Source organism: Propithecus coquereli, unplaced genomic scaffold, assembly GCF_000956105.1.
Source record: "Propithecus coquereli isolate 6110/MARCELLA unplaced genomic scaffold, Pcoq_1.0 Scaffold762, whole genome shotgun sequence".
NCBI classification, from domain to species: domain Eukaryota; kingdom Metazoa; phylum Chordata; class Mammalia; order Primates; family Indriidae; genus Propithecus; species Propithecus coquereli.
In genome coordinates this window covers 158895-174695 of record NW_012153752.1, presented here as the reverse complement: position 1 = coordinate 174695, position 15801 = coordinate 158895, and the positions used below count along the sequence as shown (strand labels likewise).

The following is a 15801-nucleotide window of genomic DNA, read 5'->3' as shown; positions in this document are numbered from 1 at the left end:
TTGGTGGTGAGTACAAATGGATCCCGTTCTTCTGCTCTTGTGGTGCCCCACTTTGGATAATGGGCTCAAGTTTAATCCAGGAAAGTGTAAGTGGTGCTAGATCACTGTCATTTCTTATGATTGAGTAATAGAAAAAGATTTTAATACTGCTTGACTACAATAATGAAGGTACATCTCATTAAGTGTTATGGAATATATAAATTTAACCACTTCCGGAACTCAGTCCTATCTATTTTTTCTCCACTTTTTATTCATCCCTTTTCCAGCTGTATCCTGAAACAGACTTTCAACATACCTCAGGCCTGGATTATCACCAGGGCTTTCCCAACTTCCCTCAGTCAGTCCATACAGTCTAGGTTAATTTTCTGTCAAAACTGCTTTCAGATAATTGTCCTGCTCAAAAGCCTACAATGCTTTCCTATTTCTTATCACATTTAGATATCATATATATAAACTCTTCTGCCTAGCTTTTAGCTATAATATGGCTCTGTCCTTCCCATCCAAGTTTACTTTGTACTCTTTCCCAATCAACAGATCCCCTTTTCCTAGGATAACTGTGGAATTCCTTTGCCCTTTCTGAGGGAAAAGTTGAAGAAACAAGGAAAAGAAAAAGAGGCACTGAAATCCCTAACATCAAAAGTTTATTTACAATTGAAGTTAAGGAATGTTTTTAATGCATGCTGAGAAAACAGTAATACTCCAAACTTACAGGTTATTTACTATCTGATAAGGACTACAAGACGATGCTGAGAAAGGTTTTGGCATACACAACTATTGGAACCAGGTCATCAGAACACTTAAACATTATTAGAATCTTGTTATCAGAACACTTACATGTCAACTACTTTTATGTTACAACAATGTCATGAACAATTCATCTTCTAACTCCTCAATGGCTATTTAAGCAAACAGTATTCAAGGTTAAATGCTAAGACTGAGGAGCAGAGAAGAAATACACAAATGGTAAGCATCGCAACATTTCAGAGCCTACATACATGAATACAACATTAAGAAACAGTGTTTTTCTTGTGTGAAACAATATTCAGCACCGTCTAACGCATGAGAAGACATTGCTTTGGTCCATCCACTCTTTCCAGCTTTTCAAAATGTTTCCTGGCATTGCGAATGTTGATCAGAGTAGCTGCAGAAGCTGAGGGAGTGGGTGGGGAGACACCAACAAAATAAGTATGGCAGCCAAAAGAATGCCTGACTAATAAAAACAAACAGAAGAGAGTCAAATCCCTCAATGTATGTCACAGAGAACATACAGGAATAGGAAATCCCAAGTTACCAAGATTTAATTTTTCTGAATAAGCAGAAGATTTGTTCATATTCTAAACACAAAATTTCCAAAATCTTTTGGTTTGGAGCTAATAGCATAAAATCCATGATCTTATGTTACATTTTAATAATAACCTAAAGTAGGAAAAGACAATGGATAAGAAATAATTTAAACTTCTGGGACCATCCTAAAAATACTGCAAGAGCCTTTATTTCAACGGTTGGGTAGCCATGGCTATTATCATATAGGGAGAAGCACCAAACATTTTCTTTCATTCCCATAACAGAAATACGGAAATCTGGTACACAGGAATATGCAATGACATATAAAATGGTTCAGCATTTAACAGTTTAGAGTTTATATTGACTAGTCTTTTTGTTTTTATTTCAGGATATTATGGGGGTACAAACATTTTGGTTACATGTTATGACTTGGCCCCATCCAAGCCAAGATTAGAGGTGTGCCCTTCCCCCATATGATGCTCACTGCGTCCATTAGTTGTGAGTTAAAAATATATATTATATGGAGCATAAATCACGGATTTGGGTTCTCTTTTCTTTAAAATTCTTGGATTTAGTAACTTGCTTTCTGAAGTTCCCATGAGGGAAAACATAATACCCTAGAGACCAAATTATTTTTAAGCTTCAAAATATAGGTCTATTAATTAAAAAACTATTTACTACTAGTACTAACATAATTTTTTTCACTGTGGTAAAATGTACATAACATAAAATTTAACATTTCTAAGCACACAGTTCAATGGGATTAAGTACCTTCACATTGTTGTGCAACCATCCCCACCACAAAATAGTTTTTAACTACCTAATAAAGTACTACCTCCAGGGCAAATGCTTAAAGAATATGTGGCTTTGAACCTATGTCAGCTAAGTTTAAACTTACGAATGGATGGATCAGACATCACGACCATCACATAAGTGTTGGATGTAAAGATGTCAATGAAAGCGGCAAAGTTAGAGTTCCTGACTTCCATACTCTGGAAAGAGGCAGCCAGTTTGCTAGAGGAGAAAGGAGAAAAATGGTTCAAGAATGTAAACTAATAACAATATAAGAAGCTCTTATCTTTTATGTTAAACATTTTTATAGTATTAAATCTCAATTCAGCACTTCATTAAGATAGTTAATCACTAACCCCATTTTGTTTTCCAAGGAAATTCTAATACTAAATTTAACATGTTTTGGAAAGTGACTAGGATGAAAAGTGGGTTAGAACTTGATAACGACTATGAAATGAAAATGACTTTAGGTGTAGATCCATGTTAAAAATCATGTTACAAAAGACTTCTCCGATATTTAAGTGTATTAAGTTGAAATTTTCCTATTATTGAGATTAATACCTATGTCTTTTCGATGTTACATTTAAATTCAAGAAATGAACCCATTCTTTGAAAGAAAAAAACAACCCAAAGTAACTACATTTGCTTGTCATTGGCTATTTCTTCTTAAAAATGTTAGCATAAACATTCCAGAAAGTTTCAAAGTATGCTAGGGTATAAAGGGAGTAAATTTATACCTATTGTTCAGACATCAACTTTTATCAGGATAAGAATTTTGATTATTAAATCTTTACTAAATTATGCTGTTCAGCCATTCCTTCTTCCTATATTCAATGTTAGATTCAAATTTTATTTAATCAAAGCTGATATAAAATGGTTAAACATTTCTAGACTCCCCATTCTGTACCATTTCTCAATCCGTACCTCACTATTTTAGTTACTGTAATTTCATAGTAAATTTTGGTATTTAGTAAGGCAAATTCTCCTTTCTTTTTTTTCAAAACACTCTGGGAAATTCTCTGTTTACTTCTTCCCAAATACTATTTCAAACATCTTGAAAGGGTACTATGCTTGGATATTTTTCATATGATTCTTCCATACCAGTTGAGTTTGCAGGAAAGGACAAGGACCTGCACTTTAGTCAATTATAGGCTCCCTTAGATTTTACCTTTCTTTTTGATTGAAGAAAGTATTCTGAATAAGGTACAGTCAACTGTTATTTGAACTTCTCAAAAATGACAATAATTCTTTTTCCAGAGATAAATAGATCACACCTACAAGATCTCTTACCTGCAGCTCAGCTTAAACTGCTTAATAATGTTGCTGATTTTCTCAAACCTATGGGCATCACGCTGCTCTTTACACTGATAGTGAGAAATCACCTATGAAAAAGAATATTGTCCTTTGAATCCATACAAAATAGTCCCATCATCCTCTGCTACACCACAAAGGAGACATTTGTCAGTTTCTTGGTCACCCTGGTTTTCAGGGTAGACTTGGCACCTGGCTTACTGTCTCTTCTCCTCTGTCCCATATTCTGCCAACATTCTATGTGAGTTCAACATCCATTCAGATGACCCATCTAGTACCATTTGGTTATAATTTTATTAAATCATTTAAATACTACCTATTTTGGTTCACTGCTATTCTTTTCCACTTACTTTAATCATTAAATGTTTATTTTATTTCAATATTTCACATGATGGTTCTTTGATTAAAAAAATTACAAATCAAAAAGGAAAATAAATAAAAATTCCTAGCTGTTCTTGAGGCATACTTAATGTATTTAATTTTAATAAAGGGTATAACCAGGTAGCTTTTGGAATTATATTTAAGAAGCTTAACTAGATGATTCCAATCCCCGAGGACTAACTTTTTATAAATGAACCTATTCAGGATGGACACCCACACCAGTTGAAAATACTTCCCCCAACACTTTCATATTTTAAAGAAAACATGCAAATATCACATACAGGCTGAATACACAGATGCAAAGTTTCTAGTAGGAAGCAAAACTGAGTCATTTGCCAACAGAAAATTCACAGGGAAATTCCCTAAGACAATGTACAACTTTCAAAATGTAATTCCTATACCAGTGGCAGAACAAGTCTCCTTGTTTGACTTTACCCCCCTCAGTGAAAATGGTCAACCACACCTAAATTTGATTTTCAAGAGAAACAAAAGCTACCTATTACTATTAGTGAGGAATAGAGAACTTATATTAGGTTAACCTCTACCACTATGTGTGGCGGACATGGCAGACAAATACTGCCAATGCAGGATTCTATTGTGCCATGTACATCAAGAAAGACAGAACAGCTTACTTGCCTATTGCTACTCACACTAGTAGGAAAAATAAGGCTCATGGTAGTGCAATTCCAAGCAAGTGACCCCTTGCCAGCGGGCTGAGGCAGAAAGACACTCTAGCTAGGACTTCTTGCCTCAACTATACCAACTAGCAGGAAAAATGGCTCCCAAATACTGCTGTGGTTACAAATAAAGTTTCCACAAAGGAAGGGGGATAATTGTACTTCGGATTCTCTGTCCTCTGTTGCTATAATAGCAAAAGGAACCAATGTTTAATAGTTTGCCAACTATATGCCAAGGCTTGTGCTAGATGTTTAACATTACCTTGTCCCATTTCAATCTGCACAACAGGCCCATGAATATAGATATTATCCTCATTTTATAGAAGAGGAGAAAAGCTCAGAGAGATTAAGAAATGTTTCTAAAATCTTACTATTTTTTAAATTTCAAAATATTAAAGGGGTGCAAATGTTTTTGTTTCATGGATACCTTGTATAAGGCTTAAGTAGGGGCTATCACCAGAATAGTACGTACACACACACACACACACACACACAAATGCATAAGAAAAGAAATGTTTCTAAAATCACCAAGCACTGGCAGAGCTCAGAAACAAATCATTTACTGGGAACTGCTCTTAGAGTTACATTTACTAAGCCGATTAGCAATTACTTACATAGTGCATTGTGACATCTCAAGTTAGTTTCTATCATTGCTATTTTAAAAATTTATTTATACATATAATATTGGTTTTTGTACCCCCCCATGGCTGTACAAACAGTAGGCTCTATTATAGTTATTCAGTTCAATTTGTAAGAAAAATAAAAATAGCAACATGCTTCTTTCCCCCTCTACTTCTCCCTCTGAACTCTTAGCTATGTCACCAAGCTGACCATTACATCTCCTTCATGTTAAACTGAAGTTAAACTGAGTTTTCAACTCAGTTTTTTTGGAGAAAAATGGGTGGGGTGTGAGTTTTCTCAAAAGGAAAATATCTAACATTTCATAATAAAAGTCAATAGGAAATAGGAATCCTTTAACACAAATGAATAGTTATTAGTAGAAATAACCTGCAAAAAATTAAGTTTTACTAACTACTAAAGAGCTATACACCAAAGGAATTTCTTTCAGTTCACTTCACTTCTTTTCGGGTCACTTGTTGGCAATATTACTTTATAAATAAGGCTTTGCATGCTCAAGTCGACAAGAGGGAAAAAGGTTCTTCCTGAAAGTGGCAACATGCTGTTCTCTGCTGATGAATAGAAGAAGCTACAATGCAAAGTACATCTGCAAAGCAGAAAGGTCTTACCAGAAAAGTAGCCCTCTCAAACAGAAGTACTTCATCAGCCTCGATAATTTCAGCAAAATTCCTTAGGTTCATTTCCAGCTGCTGAACATTGGGAATCAGCTGATAAACAATGCTGGACCAAGCCTAACAGAACAGAAACACAGTGTACTATTACTAACAGGTAACTATTCCTAGACCTTTCAAATGAGTAAGTAAACTATGATATATGGATACCAAAATATGATGATAATTGAGTCCCAAACAAATATTGACATTCAATATAACACGAATGAAATGAGAAAATGAAGCTAATATTTTATTTTTATCCTTGAGTTGAATTGCTTTTAGTTCAAACACTTTTGTAAAATGCTGGATAAACTTCTTTCCATTGATAATTAAAAGTAAACAAGGGGTATTTGCATACACAAAGAGTGCAATGCGCACCACCCGAAGGATGGACATATTTGAAACTCGGACTTAGGGGGGTGGGGGGGGCAAGGGCAACATACATAACCTAAACATCTGTACCCCCATAATATGCTGAAATAAAAAAAAATAAAGACAGTGGAATGAAAAAAAAAAGTAAACAAGTATTGTGTGCCATCATGTTGCCTTAGAAAAAAACGTTGAAAAATACGATCTATTGTGCTAAAAAGCTTCTAATGCAGGCATTCAACAAATATTTAAGTCCAACAGTACAGATTTCTCTAAAGATCAGAACCTAATAATGCTATATTTAACATACACCCAAGAATCAATTTCGTAAAAACATCAGAGCCATATGGACAAATGGCCCCTACCCTCAATGTGATAATATACCATTACAAGAGAAACTAGTGGTATTATCATTCCCAAAGATTTGTTGTCAGCTATATAAATTACTGACCCAATTGAATTAAAAATAGTCCATTGTATTTGCCTAAAACTGACTTCATCCAGAGGAGTATGACTAATGTAAGCAGTTGAAATTAACCACACCCTCCCTCTATTCTCTTAAGGCTCTTTTATTTGTATTTCCATTATCATACTTCTTTCACTCTCACTCCAATTTGTCTGGTTAGGTGAACTTTGTTCTTCTCTCCCCTACTAGAGGGCAGGAACTTGGTCTTAAGTCATTTGCGTATTCAACAGCATCAAGCAGATATATAATGAGTGCTTGCTGAATAAAACTGAATATAAAAATTTAAGTCAGCTCTATGCAACATTGATGTAAGAGATAATAGTGCGATGTCTCTGTTCCAATTAGTTTTATTACTTAGGCATAAGGGTTCAGGTTCCAAGTTCCCAGGTCGGTGTTAATGTCACTGCTGAATTTACCTTGGAGAAGGCACCAAAGCTAACCACAGCAGAGACATTGTCACTCACAGCAGTGTTGTGATTAGCCAATTGTCTTTGGTCGTGTTATGTATTGCCATCCTTCACACCGCAGTTGGTTCTTATCAGTGCGTCATGTCCATCCTTATTCACGGTTACCTGTTCTATGGGAATAAGGCTTTGAGAGAAATTCGGCCCATATTAATCTAGAACAGTATTTCCTAGACAGGTATCTCAAAATGATCTGTTATTAGAGTGAGGCTGGGTCAACATAATATTGGGGAAAAATGAATTAGTTAAAAAAAAAAAAAGCAATGGCTATTTTTAAAGTCCAATGGTTTTTCTCCTTGGCAAGTCAGGTTTCTGTGCTTCTGGTTGTAGATATTTGTCAGATGCCGTTGATACTGAGGTTCTAGCTACCAGTGACAAAAAAGGATGCTTTCCCACCCAGAGTCAGACTTGTCAATGGATACCAGAAACAGTCTGAAGGAAAGCTCTGACCATAGGAAGACCCAAAAGGAGCCAGTCCTTCAAATCACTAGATCAGTAGAAGAAAGGAAGGAAGCAGGATGGGAGCCTATGTGCCAATAAGGTAATTTCAGTTTCATCCATAACACAACTATTCTTGTAACCTCTATAATTAGTGCAAGCAGTGTGGTATCCATTCCAGCAATGGGAATAATCCTTCTGGTTGAAAGAATGCTGGTCTTCGATTTGGCATGAAAGTTGACACTAACATCCTCTAGACAAAACATGTCATTCTAAAATTCCCTTCCCCAATCTGTCCCCTAAATATTTTTCCTCTATTGTCATCCAAACTTAGGCAGACTAGTTTATATCACGTAGAGGTACCTGAATACGAGACACAACTCCAATCAGCACTGAGACCACAACAGGTCAAAATGGATGATGGCAAGTGAAAACTCTGCTATCACAAAAGATCAGTATCAAATTAATCATGACCAAACTGGCTAATTCAGTGTGATTTGGTAGCTATGTCAACCCAATCTAAGATTAAAACCCAAATCTCTTAATCAAATAAAGTTTGATATTCTTCAAACAATTTATTGTCGATTATTTCTTTTTCTTTTCTTTTTTTTTTTTTTTAGTACAACAAATCTAGATGGCTATGAAATAGTTTAAAATCTTTTGGTTTTGTTAATGCCCTTCTAGCTTTTTTTCATGCTCTCAAAATGAGAAAACTCAGGGAACCATACACACCTTATAGAGAGTTTCATCCCAGATAGATGTTCGGAAGCAAGAACATTCCAATGGGCGAGACAAACGCCTCAGATCTTCTTCTCGCTCTTTAAAAATCTGAATTAAAAAGTCCAACATACTGATCAGCATATAAGAGCTCTCCTGTTTCACTGAAAAAATCTAAGATGTAACTATTTTAGCATATTTTAATCAGGAGCTTTTGGTCCTTTGAGTATGTACATTATTTCACAAACCAAGATGACAAAAATTATTTCAGCTCAGGTCTAACAGTACCATAGTTAAAATTCTTCAGGCCTACACTGCTTATGCTGAATGCTCACTGAGAGCACTACGTTGATAAATAAAATTTATTATATAAAAGAGTTTTAATAAAATATATCTAACACTCTAAATCACCAAATCTGGGTCATATTAAGATAGCTATGCCCATATCAAGAATTTATAAATAAAAATACTTTAACCTTTGTATATATCTTTCTCACATATATATGCATATATGCATTCATATATGTTAATTACATATGTGCTGTATTTCTTTAGCTATACAGATATAACCTCCCACAGAAAAGTAAAGATGGAAATCAAAAGACTCTTTGAACTAAATGATAAAGGGGACACAAGTTATCAAAATCTGTGGGACACAGCCAAAGCAGTCCTGAGAGGAATAATTCACACCCAAAAATGCCTACATTCATTCAAAAGACAGAAAGATCACAGATCAACAATCTAATGAATCTTCTCAAAGAATGGGAAAAGGAATGGCAAACACCTCCCAAACCCGGTAGAAGAAAAGAAATAACCAAGAACAGAGCAGAACTAAATGAAATCTATAACAAAAGAACCGAACAGAAGATTAATGAACCACAAAGTCGGTTCTGTGAAAAGATAAAAAAAAAAAAATAATTGATGGTCCTCTTGCTAGATTAACCAGAAGCAGAAAAGAAAGGACTCTAATAATCTCCATCAGAAATAAAAAGGAGAGATTACACAACTGATACCATGGAAATACAAAATATCATCTCTCAATACTGTAAAAATCTGTATGCACATAAACTTGGAAACGTGGAGGAAATGGACAAATTCTTAGAAACACACAGCCTCCCTAGGCTCAATCAGGAAGAAACAGAATTCCTGAATGGACCAATATCAAGTAAAAAAATTGAAGCACCAATAAAAAATCTTCCAAAAAAAGAAAAGTACTGGCCCAGATGGTTTTACACCAGAATTTTATGAGCCCTACCAAGAAGAATGGGTACCTATCCTCCAGAAATTATTCCATAACATCAAGAAGGAAGGAATCCTCCCCAACACGTTTTACTAAGCCAACATCACCTTGTTACTAAACCTAGGAAAAGGACTCAACAAAAAAAGAAAACTACAGGCCAATATCCCTTATGAATACAGATGCAAAAATTCTCAAAATCCTAGCAAACCAAATTCAGCTCCCCATCAAAAAAATAATCCATCACAACCAAGTGGGCTTCATCCCAGAGATGCAGGGATGGTTCAACATATGCAAATCTATAAATGTAATTCACCACACAAATAGAAGTAAAAACAAACCATATGATCCTCTCAATAGACACAGAAAGAGCATTTGACAGAATTCAGCACTCTTTTATGATAAGAATGTTTAACAAAATAGGCACAGATAGGACATACCTCAAAACTGTAAAAGCCAATATGACAAACCCACAGTGAACATCATACTGAACGGGGAAAAACTGAAAGCACTCCCACTTAGAACTGCAACCATACAATGGTGCCCTCTATTACCACTTCTATTCAACGTAGTGCTGGAAGTCCTAGCCAGAGTAATCAGACAAGAGAGGGAAATTAAAGGTATCCAAACAGGGGCAGAGGAGGCCAAACTATCACTTTTTCCTGACGATATGATTTTGTATGTAGAAAACCCAAAGATTCTGTCAAGAGACTACTGGAATTGATAAAAAAAAATTCAACAAAGTCTCGGGTTACAAAATTAATGTACACAAATCAGTAGCATTTATATAGGCCAACAACAGTCAAGCTGGGAACCAAAGACTCAATACCTTTCATAACAGAACAAAGAAAATAAAATACCTAGGCATATATTTAATGAAGGAGGTTAAAGGCCTCTACAGAGAGAACTATGAAACACTGATAAAGCAAATAGCAAAGGATGTAAACAGATGGAAAACCATACCATGATCACAGATCGGCAGAATCAACATGTTAAAATATCTATGCTACCCAAAGTGATCTACAGATTCAATGCAATCCCTACTAAAATACTAACAACATTTTTCACAGATCTAGAAAAAATAATTCTGTGCTTCATATTGAACCAGAGAAGACCCCATATAGCCAAGACAACCTTAAGCAAAAAGAACAAATTGGGAGGCATCAATTTACCAGACTTCAAGCTATACTACAATGCTATAGTAACCAAAACAGCATGGTACTGGCATAAGAACAGAGACATAGACCAATGGAACAGAACTGAGAACTCACATATAAACCTATCCTCATAATGCCATCTGATCTTTGACACAGCAGACAAAAACATACACTGGGGAAAAGAATTCCTATTCAATAAATGGTGCTGGGAAAATTGGAGAGCCACATGTAGAAGACTGAAACAGGATCCACACCTCTCACCACTCACAAAAATCAACTCATGATGCATAATAGACTTCAACCTAAGGCATGAAACTATAAGAATTCTAAAAGAAAATGTTGGAAAAACTCTATTATAGACATTGGCCTTGGCCAAAAATTTATCAAGAAGACCCCAAAAGCAATCAGAGCAACAACCAAAATAAATAAATCGGACCTGATCAAATTAAAAAGCTTCTGCACAGCCAAGGAAATAATCACTAGGGCAAACAGAGAACCTACAGAATGGGAGAAAATATTTGTATGCTATAAATCCGATAAAGGGCTGATAACTAGAATCTATAAAGAACTCAGAAAAATCAGCAAGAAAAAAATCAAACAACCCCATTAAAAAGTGGGCAAAGGACATTAACAGAAACTTTGCAAAAGAAGACAGACTAGTGGCCAATAAACATAAAAAATGCTCAACATCTCTAATCATCAGTGAAATGCAAATCAAAACCACAATGAGATATCACTTAACTCCAGTGAGAATGGCTTTTATCAAAGAGTCCCAAAACAACAAATGTTTACGTGGGATGTGGAGAGACAGGAACACTCATACACTGCTGGTGGGACTGGAAACTAGTACAACGTTTATAGAAAGTAGTATGGAGATACCTCAAAGAACTAAAAGTAGAACTACCACTGGATCTAGCAACCCCACCACTGGGTATTTCCCAAAGGAAAAACAGACATTCTATAAAAAACACATCTGTATTCGAATGGTTATAGCAGCACAATTCACAATTGCAAAGATGTGGAAACAACCCAAGTGCCCACCAATACGTGAGTGGATTAACAAAATGTGGTATACATATACCATGCAATACTACTCAGCCATAAAAAAATGGTTAACTTAATATCTCTGTATTAACCTGGATGGAACTGGAGACCATTCTTCTAAGTGAAGTATCATAAGAATGGAAAAATAAATACCACACATACTCACCATTAAATTAGTACTAATCGATTAACACTCATGTGCACATATGGAAGTAACATTCATGGGGATCAGGCAGGTGGGAGGGGGGAGGCCGTGATGGGTGAGTTCACACCTAATGGTTACGATGCACACTATCTAGGGTATGGGAATACTTGTACCTTTGACTCAGGCAGTGCAAAGGCAATATATGTGACCAAAAGTTTATACCCCCAAAATATTCTGAAATAAAAAAAAAATTTTAAAAAAGATATGACTTCAGGGATAACCCCCCAAAAACATTAAAAAAAATAAACTTGTGTGTATTAATTCCCATTCCAGAAAAAAAGAGAAATATATCATATCGATGCAGTTATGAGGGACCTGGCACAGTACCTAACATAGTGTGGTTGGCACTTGAACTGGTGCAGACGAGTTTCCTAAATCAAACTAGTGATAAAAGCAACCTTACTTCATCTCACTCCTGATGGGTCTTCTAGCCTTGACAGTATTTCCTTGCTCTGAAGATCAGTGAAACACGGACAGGAAACTTATTTTAAAAATAAATAATGGGATGGGAAAAAATGGCTGAGTTAGGGTAGCCTCCCAAATCCCTGCTTCCAGAGAGGGAGAGGTAGATCTCGGTCTGCTACACAGGATCGGATCACTCTCCTTCGAAAACAGCGAGGTGAATCAGTGGAGATTCAGCGGGGGATACGCAAATCAGGAAAAAGAATAAAGCGAACGGGAGATAGGAATACAAAACCTGGAAAGTGCCGACAGACAATAGAGAGTAGAGAGCAAGATGGCGGCGCCAGGCTGGCCAGTAAGTGCACAGGGACAAATCCCTCACGAGACAGTCCAGCTCCCCCCACTGACTTACAAGCCCATGGAGAGGCAGGGGCTTGTGTGAAGTGGATGTAGAACTGGGTCTGGAAACGTGGGACTCAGCGGAGACGAGACAGGAACGGGAAGCATCTTGAACTTCCCGGAGTTCCGTGTCAGGACTGCACCGGACAGGGGAGGAGCTGGGCTGGGCTACCGCCGGAGGCAGTTAGGAAGCTGGTCTCTGGCACCCAGTGGGTCCTGAACGAGGAGGTGATTACTGAGTGGAGAACTCTAACCTGGAAACTGCCGCGGGCGACTGGGACTGCTCAGGGTGGGCCAGTAGAAGTGAGAGCTATTGCGGGACTGGCGTGAGATCGGCGGAGGGAGACACAAAGGAGACAGTGGAGCACCCTGGTGACTCGGCTGACTCCCTGATCGGGTACCTCCCAGCCCCTGAGCGGCTCCCTCTGGAGCCAGCGCACTGGGGGCCGGCGAGCGCCAGCTCGGGGCCCACGGCAGGTCGCGGATACGGAATGGTTCCCTTCCCCTAGCCTGAGAACTCTCGCAGCTAGCTCTGCCCTGCCGGGACCTGGGGCCACTTGGCCGGACCCGTTTCTTTGAGCGGTGAATGCTGAGTGCCTCCTCTGAATTCTGAGTGCCTCCTTGCCTGTGGGGGGAGGACGCCTGCGAAGGCTGAAAGCGCTGGGGCGTTGGGCACTCTGGTGGAGCGCCCCTTCCCCCTGGCCAGCGCCTTCTGCCTGGCCTCCGAGTCTGCAGCAGAGAGACATAAAGAGCCACTCCCCCTCTGCGACAAGCGCCAGTCCCTGGGGATTTGGCACTGACCAATAGCTGACAGCCCAGTGACTTTCCTCGCCAGACCGGTTCAGGTCACCGGGTACCATTGTATTTCCGCCTCCGGTCAGCTACCAACAGAGAAAGCCCAGCAAGGGACCAAAACAAGCTCCCCAAGTAACCCCTCCCATCATGAGAGCCCTGGACAACATACTAGCGGCTCCCTCCAGCGGCAGAACAAAACAAAAGTAACAGCGGATCCAGATGGGAAGGACCCAGCGAAAGATTTCTGGAAGTATGAAAAATCAAATGGAAAGCACACCCCCAAAGAGGAACACCTGCTCTCTAGCAATGAACACTAACCAGGCCCAGAATACTAAAATGACACAAGAAGAATTCCAAACATGGATTATAAGTAAGCTCAATGATATCCAAGGAAAAATGGATAACCATCACAAGGAAACCACAAAAAAAAAAATCCAGGAATTGGAAGAAAAATTCACTAAAGAAATTGAAATATTAAAAAAAAATCAAACCGAACTCCTGGAAATAAAGGACTCATTCAGGGAACTTCAAAACACTGTGGAAAGCCTCAAGAACAGGGTAGATCAAACAGAAGAAAGAATCTCAGAGATTGAAGACAGCTCCTTGCAGATGAGTAAGTCAGTCACAGAGATTGAGCAGAAAATAAATAAAAAAGAAACAAGCTTACAAGAATTGTGGGATTATGTGAAAAAACCAAACTTGCATTTGATCGGGGTGCCGGAAAATGAAGAGGAAGCCACGCAAGGGCTGGATAACCTATTTGAGGGTTTAATAGAGAAGAATTTCCCAGGCCTTGCTAAAAATCTAGATATACAGTTACAAGAAGCGCAGCGGACCCCAGGGAGATTCAATGCAAATAGAAAGACATGACGTCACGCAGTAATCAGACTGACCAAGAGAGCCACTAAAGAGACCCTACTATGAGCTGTCAGGTGAAAGAAGCAAGTAACATACAAAGGGAAGCCGATCAGAATAACTTCAGACTTCTCAACTGAAACCCTAGAAACAAGGAGAGCCTGGGGCCCCATTCTCACTCTTCTGAAACAGAATAATGCCCAGCCTAGAGTCTTGTACCCTGCAAAACTAAGTTTTATATATGAAGGAGAAATAAAGACATTCTCAGATAAACAAAGTCTGTGGGAATTCACCAGGACAAGACCTGCTCTCCAAGAAGTACTCAAAGCTGAACTACACAAGGACCAGCACAATAAACACCCACGAATGTAAAACCATTCAAAAGCTAAAGATTAGGGGGGTCGGGGAAGATGGCCGATTAGGGGTGACCTCCTGGCTCTCTGCTCCCAGAGTGCGAGGGGAAAAACGCGGATACCCACACATGAGTGAGGCGCTCCCCTGCAGGATTGGCTTCGTGAATCTACAGAGAGGCAGCGAGGGACAGGCAGTCCCGCGGATAGAGTCAGGTGAACTCAAAAAACACTCGCAAATTACCGGAGAGTAGGGACAAAGGGGAAAGGCAGCGCGGGACAGCCGCACCCCGAGGCAGGTTCGCCCGTGCCCCGCGGCGGGCACTCCCAGGTGGGGAGATCTGACTCACAGGAAGACGACTCTTCCTTCACCAAACCCCACTCCCACGCAGGCAGGGAAGTGCGGGAGGTCGGTGCGAGGTGGTGGTGGAGACCGACAGGCGGTGGGGAGCCGAGACAGGCGCGGGGTCCATTTCGAACACAGCGGAGCGCAGCGCTGGGTCGGCATCGGACGGGAGGGATCGGCCTGAGCGCGCGCTCCCCAGATCGGACACCGTGCCCGAGTCCACAGGGGAGAGTTTGGAGGCGGCTTCTTGCCACAGGAGATCGCCAGGACTGGATCGGGGGAGGGGAACTCCATAAAAGAGGCTCTACCCGCGGAAATCGCTGAAAGTTCCGCGGGTGCTGGGAGGGACACAGCACAGAGGCGCTGTGGGTAGGGTGCGCGGCGGGCCGGCAGACAGCCCTAGGGCGCACCTCTGGGAATAGGCAACAGTGGACCCCGGCTCCGGTTGCCCTCCCGGTGCAGTCGGCTTCAGCGCTGACTAGCAGGGGGTGGGCAGCTGCAATTTGGGGACCCCAAAGCCTGTGACTGCGGTGACTTGTTGCCCGGGCGTCCGCCTGAGTCATAGCCGCTGCCTCTGCGGCAGAGCTGGTGGCGCCCTGCGAGGAGAGTAGCGCGCGCAGCAGCCACTTTTTCTCCTGAATCTGCAGAGCCTGTCGCAGCCACAGACTCAAGCCCCGCCTCCGAAAGGGCGGAAAAGAGAGAAAGAGTGATGTTGCTGCGGAGTTTCCAGGCGGTCTCCGGCGGCCCTGTTCCACTAAGTCGCTGGCACTGTCCACAAAATGACGGGGAACTGAGAGTGGACTGAGAGAGACTGCTTATA

At 39.8% G+C, this 15801-nt stretch overlaps 1 protein-coding gene across 2 annotated transcripts in view; it reads right to left on the bottom strand.

Annotated features, from left to right (window-relative positions):
* Window positions 1-624: 624 nt before the first annotated feature.
* Window positions 625-15801, bottom strand: part of RRAGB (Ras-related GTP binding B) — a 34634-nt gene continuing 19457 nt past the window's right edge. For both annotated transcript variants that reach the window (XM_012662407.1, XM_012662408.1), the window contains 5 exons: window positions 8207-8302; window positions 5693-5815; window positions 3367-3458; window positions 2183-2298; window positions 625-1150 (listed from right to left, as the gene is read on the bottom strand). In XM_012662407.1, coding sequence (XP_012517861.1) covers window positions 1053-1150; window positions 2183-2298; window positions 3367-3458; window positions 5693-5815; window positions 8207-8302 — 525 coding nt within the window. In that variant the 3' untranslated portion in view covers window positions 625-1052. The remainder of the gene's footprint in view (window positions 1151-2182; window positions 2299-3366; window positions 3459-5692; window positions 5816-8206; window positions 8303-15801) is intronic.